The sequence below is a fragment of the Furipterus horrens genome, unplaced genomic scaffold (genome assembly GCF_987537825.1).
Source record: "Furipterus horrens unplaced genomic scaffold, mFurHor1.1.pri manual_scaffold_1, whole genome shotgun sequence".
NCBI classification, from domain to species: domain Eukaryota; kingdom Metazoa; phylum Chordata; class Mammalia; order Chiroptera; family Furipteridae; genus Furipterus; species Furipterus horrens.
Window position 1 is genome coordinate 175,453,257 of NW_028327171.1, and position 23,013 is coordinate 175,476,269.

The 23,013-nt window shown below is 35.4% G+C and overlaps 1 protein-coding gene across 3 annotated transcripts in view; it reads left to right on the forward strand.

Moving 5' to 3' along the window:
- The first annotated feature begins 5,414 nt into the window (after positions 1-5,414).
- The window catches only part of ITPRID2 (ITPR interacting domain containing 2), a 35,297-nt gene continuing 17,698 nt past the window's right edge, over positions 5,415-23,013 (forward strand). The window contains exons 1-9 of one of the 3 annotated variants that reach the window (XM_090281338.1): positions 5,415-5,808; positions 6,165-6,210; positions 9,072-9,121; positions 9,908-9,964; positions 12,232-12,271; positions 12,361-12,459; positions 13,660-13,868; positions 14,586-15,283; positions 21,926-21,998. In XM_090281338.1, the coding sequence (XP_090137464.1) occupies positions 5,586-5,808; positions 6,165-6,210; positions 9,072-9,121; positions 9,908-9,964; positions 12,232-12,271; positions 12,361-12,459; positions 13,660-13,868; positions 14,586-15,283; positions 21,926-21,998 (1,495 nt within the window). In that variant the 5' untranslated portion in view covers positions 5,415-5,585. The remainder of the gene's footprint in view (positions 5,809-6,164; positions 6,211-9,071; positions 9,122-9,907; positions 9,965-12,231; positions 12,272-12,360; positions 12,460-13,659; positions 13,869-14,585; positions 15,284-21,925; positions 21,999-23,013) is intronic. The other 2 variants (XM_090281317.1, XM_090281328.1) reach the window with 2 other exon arrangements.

Below are 23,013 nucleotides of genomic sequence, written 5' to 3' on the forward strand. Positions count from 1 at the left end.
GAAAGTTCTCTGTAGGAAAAAAGGTGAGTAATATATTCTATACATAGATAAAAATCTACACTGATTCATCAATCTTGAGCACTTACATGTAAATATCCAAAATTTATCAAGCCATGTATAGACTGTTATCACATCAATTCAATTTTTAAAGTTTCTTAGAAATTAGCTTATTTTCTGTCCTATAACTCTATTAAAATTTGTTTTGTTTGATTAATTCTCATGGACCTTATTTTAAAAGCAATTTAAAAAACTGCATACTAAATTTATAACAGCTTTCTAAAAATTGCCTATAATTATTATTAATTTGTCAAAATTGACTTAATCAGAAGAGATTATTAAGTGCATACAACTTATAGCTTCTGAATTAAAGAATGACAAAAAAAGGAGATTTAAAACTGTTGCTAAACTATCAGAGATCTACTGATTTTTCTCAACATCACAGTGCTGATTGAAATGGAGTGTCCCTGTTTTGATGTCCTTCCTACCTGTGCACTCTTGCATTTTTTGGTTAGCAATGGTAAAAGAAATGGTGGAATTAAATGTAAAGAATAGCCAAGAATGGTTTAGCAGAATCTTGTCTGAGTCTGGCAGAACCCTGCTCTCTCCCCATTTTGTCCACCTTCAAACTTGCCAAGCCTTGTTCACTTTGGCTTTATTTTAAAAATGCATTTCTGGTGAGTGAGGAAAGGTTTTGTACTCTGTTTTCAATGACTCACCCGAAATAACTCCATTCAATTTGTAAAGGGTCCTGTTCTGAATGCAGATTGTGTTTGTTCTGAGATGGACATGAAGGAGCTGCAGAAGGGAGATTAGAGAAGGGAAATGTGATGGGAGAGGCCAGTGCAGTTCAGGCACACACCAGAATTATTTTTTAAAAAGACATTGTGTGTATGTGCCTGTGTGTGTGTGCATACGTTTTCAAGAAACATTTATAAGATCTGCACCATTTACAGCTTTAAAAGATACATTAGTAGTAGACACATGGTTCATCTAGTCACTAACTTCTTTTTATCTGATCCTCATAAAATGCAGGAGTAGATATTTACATGTAAATGCATAATTCCAAAGGTATGCAGAGTGAAATAATAAAAATTTTTAGTAGTTCTAAATGGCTTCATATAGGAAGTAATTATAAATAAGAGCTAGAAATAATCTTAACTTAGGAAGAAAATGTGTAATTGATCACATAATAGGACAGCGTTAAAACTGGGAAATGATAATGACGTCCTCTCGTTTTGTTGTGTGCTGCAGGAAAGTGTTTACTCTCAAGTGGTATAGTTTGAGCATGTGATGGCAATAGATTTATCTCTTTCAAAGCTTTTATGATTCAAAACGTCAGAGATCTTTAAAAGCAATATTTTAGGGCAGGACTAAAAAGAAAAAGAATACAATAAAGCACTGACCTAACCTTGAGCATTAAGATTTCACAGCTGAATTAAAAGCATTTTGTCATTTCTATGTGTAACGATATCCAGATATGAGGATTTCAAACCCTCTTTTGAGTTGTTTCATTAATTTATGAAATACACCAAATAAAGCTTATTCTATTATATAATTTTGCTTCATGCCATTGTTGATGAAGAATAGATGAGCCATTCTTACGTGTTGCTCAGAAACACCAAAGAATTGAGCCACTGAAAATAAAACAAACTCTCTTTAAGGTTTTACCATGGAGAAGGTAGATTTAGCATTATATGGTAAACTGAAGAAACTGTGATCTGGAAATGATGAAACAAGGGATAAAATTATAAGTTTTCAACATGCAAAAAATCAGAAAGTATATAAATTTACCCAGATTATGTAAATAATTTTCAAGATAAAGTTCCTGTGGTATTGACACCTGCTTCTCCTTCCAGTGTGTACTTGGGAAAATAAGGAAATCAAAACATCAGATTGTTATGCTATGTCAATACTCCCTTATGAGGACAATGAACTCGTATAATAATCCTTAAATTTCTGCTAATGTGAAAGAATACATAATAGATGTAATTATAGGCCTTAAGTATGCAATTTTATTACTTTAAAATATATACCAAAAAACCCAGGAATACTTTAATGATTAATAATGACTTAAAGGAATATAGTTAAAAAGAAACAATCTAAGTCAGACAAACCACTTTTCCTCATAGTTCAATTATATAATTTGTAAATAAATTTTTTAAAGTTTTTGAATAATTCACTTGCTGAATAACACATTCTTTTCATTCTCTTTTATCCTGTGACAAATGATTCCACTGTTATCCTTGAGAATGTTAATAGTTATATTGAGATACCCAAAAGATTTCATGTTGAAATGCATTTTAGAAATAGTGAGTAAAAGAAGTTAAACCTTTCTCTTTTTTTAAGTAAATCTTGAGGACTTCTGAAGCCTTTGACATTCATTATGACTGGGTTGTGGTAGGTGGAGATGAGGATATAACATGTAGTGTTATCCAAGCTTATTTTATATAGAATTTTTTTCTCCAGGTAATTTGATTGAAATATAAGATGCTGCTCTGTTTGTTTAATCTGGGTATTCTATTTCTTATACACTTTCTAGCTCCCCTTTGTCTTAATCAACGGTGAGAATTTGGTAAACTGCATTGCTACCACTTCTGATCAGATTCGGAATTAAAATTTTGATGCACAAAATAAAATTTTGATTCTGTTAATATTATTAAAGAAATATCATAACTAGAACCAAAATGCTTTAGCTTACCTAACAGCAAATCTTCTTTTGTAATTTTGAGTTACGTGTTAAAATATGGAAAAGCAAGAAACAACTAAAGTAATTGGACTGAGCATAATATTTCACTTTTGGTATAAGCTTTTCCATTTAAAACTGCCTAATTTAACCAGAGTATGTTTTCTGTTCTAGTCTGAATTTATGGCATTTAAAAAATTCAGCTGCATAAGCATGAAGATACATGCCATGTACTAGTATAAGAATAATTTCCCCATATGAAATTGATTTTTGCCTTTTGCAATATCATAATTCCAATAGCTATACTGAATACCTACTTCATTCCATGTGCTCCTCACATCACCTTGGGAAAGTAGTCATCACAATTGCTATTTCACAGATGAGGAATGTGATGACTGGAGATATCGGCTGTCTTGGCCTAGGCCACACAATTAGAGAGAGACAGAAACAGATTTCAAGCTTCAGTCTGACAGCAAAGACCCTACTGTTTCCACTACATCAGGCTGGATGGAATTATCCACATGTAATATAAATTTGTTTCTTTCTCCATCTTGTAAGCATTAGTGACTTAGACATTATTTTTTATGCAGAGCTTCTGCAATGCGAATTTGCAGTTGGTCTTTAATATGGTAGTTGTATGGAAAAAAAAACCCTTGAAGAAGCAAACGGCTAGACTCTGGTATGGCATTCATTATTGAATAAATGAGACACCTTGGGTATTTTTTAAAAATGTAAAGCTGAGAATACAATTATAACTTCCTACTTTTTAAAATTGCTTGCTCTTTCAAGGATTTTCTTCTCTATTACTTTTGTGCTTAACATATTGCATTAAAAATCACCATGTAGAAGAAAACATACGATGGTGCTATTGGAGATTCAACAATTGCTATTACCTATCGGCATTTTTTTCTTTGATTATTTGACTCTGGTGGTTTCATTTTTAAATATAAAATATGGTTTAATTTTGCTTTTTCAACAATTCTTTGTTGTCTGAAAGTGTAAACAATAACAAAACTAAATAAAAGATAATAGGTCTTAAACAACATGAGGCAAATATTTTATCCATTTTACTGTCCATTCTGAAGAACATAAAGAATAGAAAATTTACTTCAAAAGAACTGTTTCTTGTGGGACTGGCACTGTACTAAAAATACAAGAGATGTAGGAAGAACTCTGAGAAATGATCTTTACTCTCACACAGTTTACAATTTGGCTGGGAAGTCAAATATACCCTCACAGGCTAGTCGTATTATTTACTGTACAATTCAATCCCTAAATAAATGATATAGACATTCAATTGCCTAACAGGAAGTTGTGGGAGAGATGTGACTGGGAGTAGTGAAAGATGTAGTGGAGGCAATGTTCTCGCTTAGCGGGATCTTGAAGGTCATGAAGGTGCTGGGGCAGAAAGAACGGGAGTGAATTGAGAATTGAGGCGGTAAGAGTCAGCAACAGACTGTGGAAATGATGCAGTTGAAGCTGGGAGCAGCAGCTGAGTTGGGTGGGTTCTCCCAGGGCCCTGAATGAAACTGAAAACAGTACACCTTGTCCTCTGTGGCTGTTGACCAAAACCTTTGAGTGCCTCTTCCCTCACTCTCGCCTTACCTTTCTACAGACTGGCTATTTTGAAGGGCCATTACACTGTCAGCTGCTTTTGCTATAGGACTCTTGAAGGCTGAAAAATCTTTAAAACTCAAAGAGTGAAATTTCAAACCAATTAAGATGAAAAAAACAGTTTTAGATCCCTTAATATTTCACAGACTACATAAGGCCCAGAATGATGGTTCTGGAAAGTTAGTTTGGAGACTTCGGCTATAATTTTATAGCTACTAGTAAATAGTAGTTCGTGTATGATTTTGAATAGGATTTTATAGTCTACCTATAAAAAACGTTTTAAAACAATAACAAAAGAGAATGCTCAAACTCATTTGAAAAATAGTTCTGCATCTTCAAGCATTTGTTTCTTGCAGCATCTTGTTGCTTCAAAGTCCAAGCACACTTTCCCAACTATGCCTTTGCTCTATTTTTCTTTATCTCTCCATGTGAAACTGCCATGTGGAATTTCCAGATTAAATTTTTTCTCAAATCATTTGCATACATAACACAACCATCATAAATAACTTTCTTAAACATGAATGCAGCACTCCATAAAGCAGTCCTTCCCAGTTTCGGCATTTTGAAAAGACGAGGACGCGCCTCTTTTCTTTCATCTTTTTCCACAATTTCTTGAACACAATTCTTTGGACTCCTCGAATACTACGTATTCAGCAAGCAGACACTTGTTTTGACGTGCTGAAAAGTCCCTTTAGTGAGACCTGGCCTGTCCACATTTTGCTTTGGCGTATAGAACTCGAGAGGAAGAAAACACTACTAACAAATAAACTAGCAAACAAATCTCGCCCACTCCTCACAACCGTGGGTCCCACGACACAGAAGCCACGGCGCCCGCTGCGCCCCGCCCCGCGCACCCCCAGCCGGAAGGGGGCGTGGGACGCTGCTGAGGGAGGGGCGCGCAGAGGCGCGGCGGCTGCCAGGCCCCAGGCGCGTAGGGCGGGAGGCGGAGGCGGGAGGCGGAGGCGAGAGGCGGGAGACAGGGGCCGGGGGGCGGGGACCTGGGAGCGTTGGCCGGCGGGTGCTCGGCTCCCAGCCGCTCTCGTTCGGGCCACTTGCGCTCCAGCGCCCAGCCGGCTTCATGTGAAGCGCCGGCCCTCCGCCTCCTCCCTCCCCTTCCTTCCCTCCCTCCCTCCCATCCCCTCCTCCTCCTCCTCCTTCTCCTCCTCCTCCGGCGCCCGCTGCCGGGGGACCCCAGCCTGGCCAGGCGCTGACCACAGGGGCGGGGGTCTCCGCCGCCGCCTGGTCTCGCGCAGGCTCTGGCTGGGGCAGCGGAGCCCCCGGTGTGGCCATGGACCGGTCCCCGGTGGCGTCGGTGGAGGTGGAGGAGGAACTAGAGTGGCAAGTGGCGAGTCACAGGAGGAAGGCCTGGGCCAAGTGCCGCGGGTCCTGGCAAGCGTCGGAGACGGAGGACCTGTCCACAGAAGCAACGACGCAGGACGAGGACGAAGACGACGACGAGGACGACGAGGAGGAACTCCCGGAGGCGAAGCTGCCAGCTGCTGCGGGGAAAGGTCTGTGCACCCCTGCGGGCTGCTGCGGGCGGGGGACTCGGAGAAATGCGGGCTGGACGGCGGGGGGAGTCTCGTGCGCCTCCGGGCGACTCCAAGATCCTCAGATCCTCCTGGGCGAGAAGAGAAGAGAGGAGACGCCTCCGACCTTTTAAACACGCGAGCTTTGCAAGGCGTCTCCAGCGTCCACATAGACACCCCAGTGCCGTCTGGTTTCTCTCCGTATGGCCCCTAAGACACATTGCCCAGCCTGCATTTTGCCCCCAGTAGCTTTTCCTATGTGAAAATGTCCATGTTTACCCCACCGTGGGAGCCCTCCTGGTGTCCGTAACGACCTGTCCCCTTCCTCTGTCCCGCAGGAAACGTGCCCAACGAGAAGATCGCGATATGGCTCAAGGACTGCCGGTGAGTCCTCGCTGGCGCCGCTGGCGTCCTGGCGGGAGACCCACGTAGATGGGATGCCCGAGCCTAGTGGGTCCCTCTGGGTCCCATGGCCATTGTAAGCTATGAACCGGAGCGGGAGCCTGCGAATTGCTTCCCCTTTAAGCGATTGGAAATGGAAGTACTGAGACCGCGGATTATTTGGGGACCATGTTACCTTTCCAGTTGTTAGGACTGGAGCCCCGGTGCGTGATGTTGGTTTGCATCAGAGATCGCATACCTAAAACAGATAATCATGCCATGCTCTTCTACCTGCCTTGTTTTCGAAAGGATTTTCACATTTCATACAATATTTCATTGTGATTTTGTTTTGACATCTGAACATCTGGCTTCCAATCATTTCCCTTTCAAATGTGTTTTAGATGGGTTTACTTAACTACAGTATACTAACTGGGCTTTAATTTTTTGTGTGTGCCTTAATTCTGTTTGGAGAGCTATTAAAACTAAATTTGTTCTTGTAATTCTTGAAAATACATTTGTCAGATGGCGCTGGAATTCACAGAAGGGAAATAGAGCTTTGAAGGCATTCAGACTGCATAAATCTGTTTAATTACATGCTTTGGCAACTGGTACAAACATGTTTGATAAAGTACAGAGAAGCTGAATCATATTGCAAGTAAATCTTACCACAATAAAATGTGCTTGCTTCACATTTTATTTTTTTCCAATTTATTTGCTACTTAGAAATCTCATATGAAGAACGCTGCTTTTTAACTTGGTTTAAAATGTTTGTGTCTGCACATAGTTTTTGCCATGTCATTTTGGGCTTTTCTTAATCTTTTGTTCAAGTAACAGACTGAAGGAGGGAGAAGTGATTCTCATATGTACCAGTTTATTTTTCTTTCCTAAAGACAGATAAAATAATGGCCGCTACTCTGTTGATGTCCTGTTTTGATGAATTGCCTGGAGCCTTCCTGAACACTTAATTACAGAACTTCTTAGCCTTTATTGGAAGTTTCATAGACTGTGAGATATGATGAAATACATGAATCTTCTCTCTAAAGATGCACAAACAATGTTTAAGAGCAAGGAAAGCGTCATATTATGTTTACTTTATGATGTAAAGGAATTAAGGTTGTATAAGAGATTATATTAAGTATCAAGTAGATCTCCTTGATTGTTTCAAGTAGATAGCAAATAAGTGCATCTTTTAAGATAAATGCAGTAGACCAATGCTAGTATTCACCAGGACATATCATGTGTGAAAATTCCAGAAGTTTTGTTGCTAATCTTGATTTTTGTAGGCAAATTCTATAATCTGCTGCTCTCTCCCTGAAAGGTTTCCTTTTTGTTCCCTACATTTGCACCTGTTCTGTACAGAAGTGGCATTCCTTTGTAATTGGGAAAACTAAGCAAGTTTTTTAATGTTGACTTTATTATCACAGATTTGACTTCTAGGATATATGCAACTGTAATTTTTTTCTGTAATAATTTAGCATCTATATACTTTGTACATTATATTCTAATGATCTAAAGACAGCATTTTTCCTGGATTGGTTGTTTTCTTATTGCTATCAATATCCTGAGTAAAGATATCATGCTGTCTTTCCTTAAGGGGAAGCTTTATTATAATAACTGTTTCTTGTTTGTTTTTTTGCTAAGTGGAAATAATTTGCTTGAATTAACATATAAGAAGGGACAGAGTTTTTGATAGAATTTGGAAGAGAGCAGTTATAAGAGAGACTTCTGTTGGAAGGAGAATGCCAGTAATATTCTGCTTATTTGCCACTTGATGTTAGTGCACATACCAGTGGATACATCTGCACAAGGAATAATACAGTGTTTTGTCCTAAGAAAGTAGCCATCGAGGAGAATGACTTTTAGTGGCATGAATTAGAGTTTTATTAAAATACATGCAAAAACTTAAGTCAGTTGTTTTATTAATATCTTTATGATAGTACTAATTTTACTAAAGAAGCACTAATTTTGAAAGAACTACCATTGCATGTAAATTTGTGGAAAGTCAACATTTAATTGGCATTTCAGTAACATTTAATTTGAAACTGATATTTTATGTTGATCCTATGTCTGATAGATTTTTTTAACAGATAAATTGTTATGAAAGAACTTTTAAAATAATGTTTCTTTTAACACAGTTTTGAGAAAGAAGTGAAAATATTTTTGCCTTAAAAAGATTTCAGAGTTATCTGTGAACTACAAGAATGAGAATAGATTTTAGTAATGGCTAGTTCTTTAGATATATTCTCAAGCTGACTTTTTAGTAATTTTCAGAGTTAAGTGAATACTATATAAACTCTTTAGTTTAAAAGCAGAAAATAAATCCAGCTTCTCCATTTATATAAAAAAAGATAGTAGTTGGGGTAGGGGCGTTACCAAGTGGTGCTCCAAAATGCTGGTGATAGACTTAACAGATAAGGTTTCAGAAAACTGTTGAATCTTATTTCTAACTAGAGTCAGACTTCCATTTTTTGAGATAAAGATTTGCCTTCTTTTAATTGTTTCCTGTTTCTAGGGAGAGGGTTGAGGGAAGCAGACATTTTCTTAATTCCTGTTATCACTCTCTTTTTCTGTTCTTGTAAAGAAACTGCCAGTTCCTATCATTTGTAATTGTCATTCTTGCTCTTAATTGCTGGCAGTTCAGATGTGTGATTAAATCATTCCTGGTAAACTGACTTGACATAGGTATTTGCTTAGTTAGTAGCATATTACTTATGTAATCCGCTTGCATTCCTTGTGTGTTTGGGAGGAGAGTAACACTGTGATTAGAAGCTTGTTTTGCTCTAACCCTTTAAGTGTTAGATTGTGCCCTGACAGCTCTCCAAACAGTTTTTAAGACTAAGGTTTATGTGTTTATGTGGTTTCAGTACCCCTTTGGGAGCCTCACTGGATGAGCAAAGCAGTAGTACACTCAAGGGTAAGAAAAAGTTGCTTTTCCATATCTTTTTTATGAGTGTCCTGCTTCCTTTGTCCTCTGAGTGAAAGTGTGTATGTATATGAATTATAAAAGCAATGTTCATGTTTAAAATGCATTCTTTTGTGATGAAAGCCAAAAGGGAGAAATCTTGTCAATAAACTTTAAAACAGTGGTGAGTTTAAGCCAATTACCAAACCTTTTTACAATGTGAAACTCATATTTTTATTGTCCAGATAAAGATATTATAAAGACTAATTAAATATAAAAATATGGGACCATAAGGAAAATATATATTGTGTAAACTAGATCAGCTTTGGTGCTGCATTTCTTCGCTTACTTTAACTGAAAGTGCCACACCTGAAATTTACCACCTGCGCAAGACAGAATTCTGAAGTTCAAAGTACAAGAATATGCAGGTAGTGGCAAGGCGTATAAGAAACATTTACAGTATCAGGAAAATCTAGCTTGAGCTCCTGAAAGTGGAGTGAAAGGAATAATTGCTCCAGGATCTGGTTTTCCATGAAATTCTTGGGCAAGATATGTTATCTGTTTGAACATCTTCGAAGTTTAAATGGCCTTAGTAGATTAGCTTCTAAGAACAGTACCTGCAAATTGTTTCTTTATGATGAAATTGTATAATCAGAATAATTTCTGAGGGCATTCAGGTTTGAACCACTTTATGTACCTTATATTTTGTTTTGTTAGTTTGGTTTACTAAGACAATGATTTTACATGGGGGTCAGGAAGAACAGAACACCAGGATGAATCTTCTAATGTTCCTTTCAGGTGTGCTTGTGAGAAATGGAGGGAGTTTTGAAGATGATTTGTCTCTGGGAGCTGAAGGTATGTTTGGAAGAGCTGTATTTTCATATAGTTATAAAATTTAAAAAAAAAGAAAGTTGATCACTTTCAAGTTTACAATCTTCATAACTAAACTTAAAGGTCTTGAAAATGGCTCAGACAGATTTTATAGGACCTTTTATATGTTAATAATCTAGTCAGACCCTATTGGATAATACAGGAATGTCTCTGAAAAACCATGTGCAATGTCATTGTGTCTTCCTTGGACATAAACGCTTAAAGGAACCGTTTGGAGGCAAACAATGGTGATATAACTAAGGGAAGAATTGTCCCGCAGAAGGAAGGAAACTTAAATATTTATACATGAGAAAACTAAATTGAAGCTTAGTTTTAGTGTGAGGTAGCCTGTGTCAGACTTACAGCTGCAGCATGTATTCAGGTGTCTCCTGTCTCTCTCTTCCTCCTTTCAGATTTCTAGGAGATTAAAGGGAAAAGACAAAATAGAGTTACTAGAATGCCATTAGTAATAATTATGCTTATGTCTATTCCAGACTTCATTAGCATTTTAAAAGTATATTGTGCTATATGTAAATTTTCACAGATTATATAAACTTGCTGTGGGTTCATAATAAAGCTTTCCACAACATAAAATTAAGATTTTATTATTTTATTATCTCTCTGGTACTTTAATAAGATTATTGGTAGCCGTATAGCTGGGTTATTAATACAGTATGCTTTTTATTTAAAAAATTAATGATTTTATTAATTTTTTTCAAATTGTATTTGATCAATAGTGAATTTATCTGCTGAATTTAATATTCTTGATCTTTAATATTCTTGCTGTTTTAAATCTGTATGATTTAGAATCTTCCAATAAATATTGAAATATCTAGACTATATTAGTTTTTATTATCACTGTTAATATGCTTTCAAGGAATAAACTTTATTATAAGGAGGTTTAGCTTATTGCTTTCCAATTAGTACAGTTGAACATGTTGTCAACCCATTTTTAAATGTATTTCAGTATTATAAATAACACTTAGACATATGTCTTAGTAGTTTCTTCACAATATGGAGTTATTTTTTAAGACTTTATTTTTTTAGAGCAATTTTAGGTTCACAAAAAAATTGAAAGAAAGTTACAGAGATTTCCCATGCACTTCCTGTCCCCTTATGTGTATCTTCCCCCATTACCAATATCCCCCGCCACAGTGGTGCGTTTGTTAGAATTGATGAACTTACAATGAAGCATCGTAATTTCCCAAGTGCATAGTTACATTAGGATTTCTTCTTGGTCTTTTGCATTCTATGGGTTTGAACAAATGTATAATTACATGTAACCACCATTATCATATCATATAGCATGTTTTCACTGTTCTAAAATCCTCTGGGCTCTGCCTGTTCGTCCATATTGAATGATTTTATAAGAAACCATATCCTAAAAGGATGTCGAAGAGAAGAGTAGAGTTATCATGTTGTTTTACTGAAAATTATTTCGCAACTATTTTTATTCCTTCAGTAAATATTTATTGAGTTGCTTTGTGTTAGGGATCTCTCTGGTTGATGTACAAGGAGGCATAGAAATTATCATGGCTTTGCAGATCAGAAATAAAAAAATCTGGTGTGCTGAAATAGGTGTTTTAAATTAATTTCATTCTTCATGTTTGTCTAAAAAAGTTAAATGAAGTATACTAACTTCCTCTAAACATAACATTAATGATGTTTATCTGTTTAGAGCTTGTAAGTCTGGGATCAACTTGAAAAGCAATTTTTAAAAGAAAACTTATGTTGAAATGAGTATAAATTTTTCAAGTATATGCATTAAAAAGTGGTTGTAACTAGAGTGAATCTCTAGCCTTAAAAAAAAATTGTTAGAAATTGATGCATACTATAGTTATACTTAATGCTGAACCATGTTTTTGCTTTCCAGATATTCTTTATTAACAGCTTTGAAATTTAATAATTAGAACCACATATACTACATGTGCTGTATATCTTCTTACCACTTATTTCTAAGCTGTTAAAGAAGTTTAATTGATTATATGTCTTTTTATTTTAAACATTCATTGGGAGTAGTTTTACACTGCTGACTCACAAAAACAAAAACACCCAAAGCTACTGGTTTTGTTCTTACCAATCTGTACATTGCTTTTAATGATTCAGATTTAATGAGTGAAGACAAGAATGTGGCATAGTAGGCATTTAGCAGTAATATTGTGGCTAATTTGCTTTGCTTTCTTGAAGACTGTATCATAGTAGTTACTGTCCTACTAACAGTTGTACTCCACATGTATTCTTTTTACCTATAGCCAACCAACTTCATGAAACTGATGCTCAAATTGAAAACTGGTATGTAACTGTGTTTCTTTTCTTCCTTTTAAAAAAAGCGAAGGACAGCTAGGAAAATAAGGTTTTTTATAATCTAATTTTGTTTACAGCAGTAATATCTTGGCCAAAGAGAGAAGACTACAGTTTCATCAAAAAGGGAGAAGTATGAATTCCACTGGATCGGGGAAAAGTAGTGGGACAGTCTCAAGGTAACTTATTATGCAATTATGCTATAATTACATTGTGTTGTAGATGACCTAGTCTTGCTACTTTCAAACTTGGATTTGGCTTAATAGTATGAAATCAAAAGGAACCCAAAGTGCTTCATGGTTCCGCATGACTGACAGGAGCTGCTTTTTAAAAAATAAATATTAAATAAAAAGCAACAAATACGTTTATAGTGCTATTGGAATTCATTAATAAATATTTTGAGCCCTATCGAAAGAGGAACTCCATAGTGGAGTGACTTCTGCTTCCAGAATTCTTCATTCTGATAGGGTCTTGAGTAAATCTGACATAAAATCAGAATAAACCTTTCTAATTTAAAGCTTGATATTTAGGCATAGATTTTTTTCTTCGTACTAAACCAAAGCTCTTTAAAATATATATGAAAATAAGCAAATACACGTACCTCTGGAACCAGTTACCCAAATTATTATATTAGAATCCGAGCATTTTCTCTGAAACAAATAGAAATTTTCTTCTGTTCAAGTTCTACCTCTAACAGTCCTATTTTTCTCAGCGAGTCTCAGCTTGGATTATCAGTGGTGTGAGAGAAAGAATGATCAGTATTCAATTTCCAGTGGAATTAGCGGGAGAAGTTACCTTTGCGTAACCCACATTCACCTTACTCCTCCTTCTTCCGGAGTGGAAGTGATTAGGGAAAAATTGAAAGGAAGCTCCTCCCTCCCTTTCCTGAGATCAGGTTGTTACCTGCATTGCCTCTTCTGGGGCATTCAAAGACAGCGGAAAAGCTCAAGTTCTACAGAATTTCATTTGGTACCAAAGTTCTGCCAGCTTCCTAATGTGTTTCCCTTTTCCTTTCTTCTTTGATCTTTTTCTTTCTTATTCTCCCCCGTCTTTCCTCTAATTGTTTTAGCTGCTTTACTGGGACTCTCTTAAAATGACAAAAAAAATAAGGTGAGGAATCACTCAGAGAATCTCTTACTGAGTATGTTCTTAGGGGTTGGCTCTTCTTTCCAATACTAACAAGCCTGAGAGAATAGACATTTTTTAAGGGTTATTTATCACATTTAGTACACAGTGTAGAAAGATACTGTAATAAATAATGGTTTAAAGCTGTACAAAAATATTTCATCATAAGGAAGCAGTAATATGAATTTATAATGTAATGTGGATTTATAAACTAACTCTATATTTTGGTGTTCCTTTTTTTCCCCTTTTTGTAGTGTTTCCGAATTGTTGGAACTTTATGAGGAAGATCCTGAAGAAATTCTTTATAATCTTGGATTTGGACGAGATGAACCAGATATTGCTTCTAAAATTCCGCCCAGATTTTTCAGTTCATCATCATTTGCCAGAGGAATAGATATTAAAGTATTTTTGAGTGCTCAAATGCAACGGATGGAAGTAGAAAACCCAAATTATGCTTTAACAAGTACGTTTTTTAAATGTTAGCATATTATTTTAAAAATTATAGCATCCACATCAAGGTGGTCTTATTTTTATAAAGCCTTACTAATTTCTAAGAATAGTACAGATTTAATTATTGAAGTTATCATAATAGTTATTTTACCTATTTGAAAATTTTATAATTATTAATTTACCTATTGTCCCAAATTCTTGACTTGTTACCTTACAGAGTGACACTTGCAAAATAGCATGGCTAATTTGGTAATTTTTAGTCATATCTTTGCTTATTTTTCTCTGTTGACCAGAGGTTCTGAAAACAGGATCTTTAGTTAGTCCATGGACTATCTTTAAGAGATCTATAAATCTACCCTGCTCCTGAATTAAATATAAAATATATACTTGTGTATACTTTATTAGGAGAACATTTGGAAGAGACTTAGTGGAGTTTAAGACCTAAAAACAGAATCACAGCTGTAGATCAGTACCTAATCCTTTCTATTTTATTCAGTGTTACTATGCTTTGTACTTCTTTCTGATTTTTAAAACCATAAATTCTAGCGCTTAGAATAAAAAATAGTCTCCACAGTAAATGTAGAGAAGTTTCAGGTGTTCAGTAAGGGGGAGGAAAAGTTGATTTCATAATCTTTATGATCTAAGTGCAATTTTTGGACTTCTGAACAATAGTAATGGCTAAATATATGTATTTAATGAACTTTTTTTTTTTTTTTTTTTTTTTTTGTAGGCCGTTTTCGTCAAATTGAAGTGCTTACTACAGTGGCCAATGCATTTTCTTCTTTATATTCCCAAGTCTCTGGGACACCCCTGCAGAGAATTGGAAGCATGGCCTCAGTAGCCTCTAGTAAGGAGACAGACTCACCTCCACCTTTAACCCGAAGTAACACTGCAAATCGCTTAATGAAAACACTATCAAAACTAAATTTATGTGTTGATAAAACAGAGAAGGGAGAAGGCAGTACTCCTTCCTCAGCAATTGAAAAAGGAAAGATTCTGAATGTTTCAGTGAATGAAGAAAGTGGCAGTAAAAATGATCAAAAGTCTCAAAAAATTGTAAAGAAGAAGGATTCATCTTATATGTTGGCTACAGTTAAAGAAGAAGTATCAATTAGTCCATCATCTATTGTGGAAAATGCGGACATTGATAGACTTTCTGATGATGCAAACAGTAATTTTAACCAAGAAACTGAAAGAGAACAAAGTAAAGAATCACAAAGCCATGATAAACTGGGTGAGGAATCTGGAATTAGGGAATCTGACGAAGGTAGTGGTTTCAACAAGGCCAGCCTCAGTGAACTGGAAAACAGCAGTGAGGTGAAAACTGTCCCTATGTCCACAGCTGAAAAAGAGCCATGTGCACCGCTGACGATCCCATCCATCAGAAATATAATGGTACAACAGAAGGACTCCTTTGAAATGGAAGAGGTAGGTACAACATTACTAAGACCTGTTTCAAATGATAAGTTAGGGAAAAAAGTGCCACGATTAGGTGAAGTCAAGGTCATGGTACAGTTTATTAGCTCTACACCCTCTGTCATCCATTTCCATTACAGTACTTGGACTTGAATCCCCTGTCTCTCAGTTTAGATTTTGATGCCCTGAGAAAGTCCTGAGAGAATATTCATATTCAAGTCAATATTGCTTAATAGTTAAAAACACAGGCTTTGAAGTCAAACAGGTTTGAGTTCTGTCTCTGCACCCAAGTGGTTATGTGCCTTTGGGCGAGCCTTTATTAATGTATCTCAGTGGAAAGGGCAACTGTGAAGGAGGCTTTGAGGATAGGTTTCTGTATGGGACTGGAAAGAACAGAAAGGTAGGTACTTGAAGAGGTGAAGAGGGGATAGGGAACCCCAGGAAGAAGGTTGTAGAGGTTGCTGAATAGGATTTCTGTAAGCTCAGCAAGGTTTGCTTACTTTTCTCTTACCTGGCTAGTTTACATAAATTTTGAATTGGATAAGATAAAAATAATGATTTTGATTAGGTTCCTGTAACCCTGCTCTTGAATCATAGGAGCTGATATTTAGGAGTTGGAGCTATATAGCTTGTGGCAGAAAACTGAAGTTTAATCAAGCACCTGGTCCACCTTGCAGCAAGGTCTGCCCTAGGCCCTTGAAGTGGGAGGCAGTCAGTGGTGGTCTCCTTTTACAAAGGGGGAAAGTGAGGCATATATGTACTGCTGAAGAGTTGTGGCTATAAATGTGCAATTTTTCTTTTAAAAGTTTATTACAGAATAATTTTACTTAGAGTTCACAGTAGTATTAGAATTATGTCATTATATTAGGGAATTGAAAAATGGGATAATTGAGTCTTTCCATAAATGCCCTCTTAGGTGAGTTGTGTATCTCTCATTAGCAAAGACTTTTTACCAATTGCAAAATTTCAGTTGTTGACATAGCTTTTTACCTCTTCGAGGTCTTTTACTGTATCTTTTAATACTTTTATTCCAACTAAAAAATGAAACTGAAAGGGCTGGAGCAGCCATTTGAAATATTTTTTTGGTAAGCTTCTTCATTTTTTATACATTTTTATATTTTACTCTTTAATTCCTAATATATTAATTATAATTCAGAAAATGACTTCTATAATTAAAATTTATTTTTGTTTCATTCCATTGTTTGGTTTCTTTTTTGACTTTGTTGTGATCAAAACTTGTCCTAGCACTCATAATTGAAGTCTAACTGCTTACCTTCCATTCAGGGCCCTCAGTGACAATCAGATATGACAATTTTTGTTTTGTTTTAATACAATAGCAGAGTATGAGAATTTAAACAGATTATGTTAAGACTTTTGTAAATCTAATATCTGTGACTCAGATGAGAAGACACTCTCTTATGCTGCCTTGTAATTTCTAGATTCCTGAATTCTAAGATGTAGTTTAAAAAAAAATATTGATGCCATACACATATAAGGTCTTTAAAGCGTCTGTAAAGTGCTAGATAGATGGTCTTTGGCCACGAGTTAACATTTAGTGATAGACTGGGCTTTTTTTGCTCCCTCTGCTGGCAAAATGTTCTTAATGAAAAGAAAGTAACATTGAACAGTTCTTTGAGATACAAGATTACACGCATTGGTGGTTGCAGAATAGTGGAATATTTTGTTTTCAAAAAAAGAATATATGGTCAACCATAGCTACATTGTAAATATGGGAAACTTTAAGAGGAATGAATCCTGTTCTTTAGATTATTTGAAATACAGATAAAAAGCTCTTAGAATTGTGGTTTAATCTTTTCAGGAACCTTAGAGAGAGCTTTAGAACAATGGATAAAGAAGGGAAATAATGTGTTTCTTAAATTTCCTCTCCTCCCAAGCGTGATTTGCATCATACTGACAAGCTAAGAGAACAATCTTACTGAAACAAACTGTTAGATCCTATTCTAAGTGTCGTTACTGTTTTTCTTTTGGATTTTTTTTTTCCCCTTGGGGTTTGATTCCTATTGGGAAATTTCTTCTTGTAACAACAGTGAATAAATATAAGTCAGAGCACACACACTATCCCTCAGTAAGCCAGTTGTCAGACAGATTAACGAACTGCCAGCTGCTTTGGAAGCTAGGTAGGAGAAAATGTTGCAGACTTGGCTCTGTTGATGAACGTGCCTGCTCCCTTTGAGGCAGAAGGTAAGATCTGACAGTCACCAGGAGCAAAGAGAGGAAGTATTTAATTGTAAAGAGCGTTAAGTAGATGACAAGAAATGGATATGGCTATTTCTTATATTAAGGGAAAAACAAACAAAAAAAAGGACCATAGACTTATTTTCTATGAAAAGTCAATTTACGTTATAAAAAATATCTTGAAGATCATTTAAAATGTTTCAGTGTGTCTAAAAGTTGTAAAATCCTATTCTTGAGTTTTCTAGTTCTTAAGACTTGCCTGGGTAATTCCTGTGTTTTTGAAATGCTTTATTTTAAGTAAATGCATCATGGTAACTCTTTAGAGCCATAGATTAGTGGTATGAGTAATTCACATTTAAACCAAAATGATTTTACTCATTAAGCAATTGTTCTAATTTTAGGTATAAAGGAAAAAATTCTCATACTTCAATGTGAGAGGAAGGAGGACTATTATCTGTGCATTTTTATAAATAGATTGTTTTATATCTTCTCACTCTATAAATGAATTTATATTCAAATACAGATACTAATAGAAGTATACATTATTTTTTAAGATATCAGAGTTTTACTGTTTCTAATTCCTCTCTTCACAATTATTGTTGATTTAACTAATGTACCTCATTATAGCAGGTCTTCAATTAACATCATTTTATTTAACATTGTTTTGTTATAATGTTGATGAGATGCCATAGGAACTTAGCTCTTTTTTGTATCAACTATCTAGCCTATGGTACATTTGGTTTTGTTACACATTGTTTTGCTTAAAGTTGAAGAACCTGTCAGCAACATTAAATGAGGATTTACTGTACTTTAGCCATTGAGTTTAAGGATTCTTTTTATTATATTTATTGGCCTGAGTTAAAATAATCCCAAATCAATCAGTTAAGTTGTACCTTTGACCTTTCATATTTAATTGTATGTGTTTTGAAGGCAAGTATTGATTCTGCAGTAAAATATGAATTCTAACCCATGGTGTATGTTTCAATGTCTTTAAAGCCCAATTAACCACTAAGTTTTGTTTTTAGATATTTATCTAAAAGAGTAAATTAGCTTTTTTCTTTTTTTAAAAAAGCATTTACCTAACAGTAAAAGTAAACCATATATATGTATGTGTTTTTAAAACTTGGAAGGTTCTTTTTAAAGATAAAAATTTGCAATAATTAGCACAAAATGAATTCTTTGAATTCATTTTCCAGTTTTTTATCTTTACAGATGAGGAATCATTTTCCCCTCCCTAACATTTAATATTACTTGGCAGCAGGGGTTCCTCATCACCTTTCTGAGGGTGGTTATGATCTCTTTACTGTTGGTGCCGTACTGGGGGGGGAGGGGCAAGGGCGTGTCCGTATAGGGAGTTCCTGGAGTGGGGAAGAGAGAGACCTGTTGTAATCTTTCACACTTTCTGTTTCAAAATACTTATAATCACTTTGATCATCCTAAGGACCTGTGAGATAGGCATTTCACTGTTTATTTTGTAGTTAAGAAGACTGAGATAACATCACAGGTACCGAACAAGAAGTCACGTGCTGGATACATAACCCATACTACTCCTTTGCAAAAATAATGCTTTCTTTTGAATTTTTTGAGATGTCATTAAAAATGAGGCAGAATCGTAATTTCTGAAGATCCAATTTTGATTTTTCTATTTAAAAAAGCTGCTATACAGGTCTTTTTATACCTTAGAGGAAGGGTATTTGAGTTAGAACATTCCACAATAGTTGCTCTGTAAAACACAATAAAATAGTATTGTGCCTAAAAGATAAATGTGATAGATGTTAAAAAAAGCAAAGTAGGTGTCTGCCTAACAGTAGGACATCTATTCAAAAGTATGGTCTTTGTTTTATTAAAATGCTTTATAAATGAAGTAACTCAGATGTGTGGGTTACTTCTAAAGCTGTTTTCATACATTACATCCCAGAACACCGCAGCCAAGCAATTTTGTCATTTCGGTTTAGTGAGGGGCTTGAGGTTTTGTTTCATTTTGGTTTTTTTTTTGTAATTTTTATTATGTAAAGTTTCACATAGCATAATATACAGATGTTGTATTATAGAGTGTACCCCTAAAATCTATATAGTTTTATTAACCAATGTTACCACAATAAATTCAATAAAAAGGTTTCAAGCTTACCCAAAGATTAGAGAAAATAGTATAATGAACACCCATTCTCTATCGCTCAATTCACTTATTATTGAGTTATAGTTAATTTAATGAAAGGCACCCTATAGTAAATGACCAGATTTGTACTTGGAATTGAAACCATTGAATAGGGAAGATCATGCCATGTAAATATGAGTTGTACATTTGTGTCATAATTGTCTGCAGTGCACCCATCTTGAATATGACTGCTTTCCTTTGTGCATCTCTGACTAATAATAAAGCGTAATCAGCTATGAAATTCAGCCATCAACACTAGTTTGTCTCCTACCTTCAACAAAGTGATTGATGATTTTGCTGAGTAAGTGCGCAAAAGGATCCCGACTTTATAGTTTTATTAGTAAAATATGACACAGCTTTTTTTTTTTTTCAAAGGGCCCTTTTCTTTCAATTACTTCTTTCAATTACTTATGGGGTTTGTGGTGAGAGTGGAGAGGGAATAGATTGATTGATTATTTTCTGCCATAGAGAAGCATTTTGAAGGATTGTATACTAAGGCTACATATTCATTAAAGTCATGGGTATTTTTTGTGCCTAATTTTATAAATCTAAGGAACAGAATGTATGATAATTCTATATTTAAAAATGAGAGTTTATAATTTGTTATATCATCACACTGTGCCTAAATTGAGTTTCCTAGAGTATAATTAAAGAGACATTTGTATTTTATGCTTTTTTGGTCTATTTGATATTTACTTTATAGAGAGCTTTTTGAAGGAGGCTAGGCCTGAATGGAGACTAATAATAGACCTTTTGTTGAATATAAAAAGAAAATGCATTTTGTTTCCTTGCACACAAAACAATGGTTTTCCTGATGAACTTATGTCTGCTGCTTTGAAGAATATATTATGTTTCAATAACAAAGAAAAGTAGAAACTATTTTATATGTGGTTTATAGGTGATGGTTTTAAATGGTCAGTGTGCTTTCAGTTTTCTCAAGATTTATAAACTTGTATTCATGGAACTGTTTAGAACAAAGACATCACAAATCACATTAGTTTTTTAAATTAGGTAATAGTATTTTTAACCTCTGAGCTTTTTGTCATCTTGGTCATTCCACTCATTCGTGTGGAATATTTTTTATTCTTGAGTGGATTCATAGCTCAAGAATATGAGGGTTTTACGCAAAGCCTGTTTGCTAATTGCTCTCTGACTTGATCAAGATTGAAATCCCATATGTTTGGCTAGTTTGCTATCATTACCAGGATTTTATTTATTATTTTAAGTAATAAATTTTAAGTAATTTCAGGCTGTAAAGTGTTGGGAATTAGTATTCCCCCCACCAGTGGGCCAGTGTTGAATCTGAATATAATATAGTTTGCTATGTTAGAATAGAGTATTTGGAGGGTGGGTATGGTGAATAAGGAATCTGAAAATTTCTTAATTACGTAGTTATGCAGGTGGTGAGAAAAAGACAGGGTAAAGGGACTTTTGTGGATTTGATACCTTCTTTGGATAGTTTTCAGGGAGGATTTATGTTTAAGGGTCTTTCAGCATTTTTATTCTGTAATGAAACTTGCTTTTCCACTTACAATTCCCAAGTTATGTCTTTTTTTAAAAAAAGATTTTATTTATTTATTTTTAGAGAGAGAAGAAGGAGGGGGGGAGAAAGAGAGGGAGAGAACATCAATGTGTGGTTGCCTCTTGTGGGTCCTCAACTGAGGACCTGGCCTGCAACCCAGGCACGTGCCCTGACTGGGTATTGAACTGGCGACCCTTTGGTTCACAGGCCGGTGCTCAGTCCACTGAGTCACACCAGCCAGGGCCAAAGTTATGTCATGAAAGAACAATTATGTCTGGACAAAGAAATCTTACACATAAGCGATTTTGATACCTAAAAAATTGTGGGATTTTATAGAATTTTGCAGTGTGAGCACAATGTGCCATTTTTCAAACATGTGTGGGACTTGCATATGCTTCAGCTGTGCTCCGGCCCTGCCACGGTCTGCTGCAGTGAGCCTGTCACCGTTCTTCTTGGGACTGGCCTTAGGCCCAGAAGTGTAGCATTGAGAGAAGAACATTCTTTATGGATCTATTTTTCATATAATAGGAACTTTTTAAAAAATGAGGTAGTTTATACATGTAGTCACTTTTCTTTCCTGGCTGCAAACTTGAACTCCTATTCTTAACTGGAAAATAGATTTGGGACATTCTAACAATTTTGAGGTAAGATGTCTTGCAATTTTTAAATATATGAAGCTTTGGTATTCTTTTAGTTAGGTCAGTTTGCTTAATAATTATCAAGAGGTGTTCTTCTTTGCCATAGATTCTTTAAGTTTTAATTACTTAAAATTCTTCTTTAGGTTCAAAGTACAGAAGGAGAAGCTCCTCATGTTCCAGCCACTTGCCAGCTAGGTCTTACTAAGTCAAAAAGAGGTAAGTAGACCAATGTCCTCTAGATTCCACCCACATTACCAGTGTTATGAGTTGATTTAGAAAAGGGGTTTTATCCACCAGTATTTTTAGTACTTTAAAAAGACAATTAAGAACACAGGTATGCATACTTCATTAGGGTTTGGTTATAGAATTTTTGGTGTTCTTCTTGAAGACTTTTGTGCTCATAAAGTAATTTTAGTTTGCTTATCCTTTAATGACCTTGTTCCACAATTCTGTGTATGTTAATATTTTCCTGTTCTGCATGAGGCTAGATGGAAAGTGATAGAAAGAGAAGCAGATTCAAGCCTATGTTTTTACATGGTTATGATTAAAATATACACTTGTATTATCTACCTCTGGGTTTTCATTTCTTAGATATGGCTCCTAGGTATAATACCTGTATATGCCTCTGGCAAAAAACACCAACATCTCAGCAATAGTTAAAGGTAGTTAAATTAAGTTCAAACTATGGATCAAAGGTGAGTGGCTGTAGATATTGTTCTTCTCTTGAATTATTAATCATTGACCAAAGAACCTTTGAATCCATTTCTTTCACTTTTAATTTACAACACAAAAAAGCGTGTCTGATCTCCTTTTAAGTCACAAAGCTTTTGAGATGTAGAGAAAAGGAGAGCGGAGGAAGTTAAAGTGACCACTGAAGGTAGGACTGTTTATTTTTGAAACTTTACACATGCTGAACCACCCTGTTTTTTTTTTTTTTTAAGCAAAGATTCATATGTATGTTCCTAGAATAGGAAATTACATGTTTGTTTTCTTCTGATCTCTGAAATGACTTCATAAGAGACAATTTGCATGTAATTTTTCTTTTATTGCAATATAGTACTGAGAAACAAGAGCTCTACTTACTAGGTCACTGCAGTTCTCATCAGACAAAGAACAAAATTTACTGTTTAATTTTCCTCTCCTTGTAAGTCCATAAAGATATGTGTGTTTCTGAGCTGTAAGGCAGAGTTCACAGCCATCAACGAATCTTTGCTTTAGATAGGTAGACAGG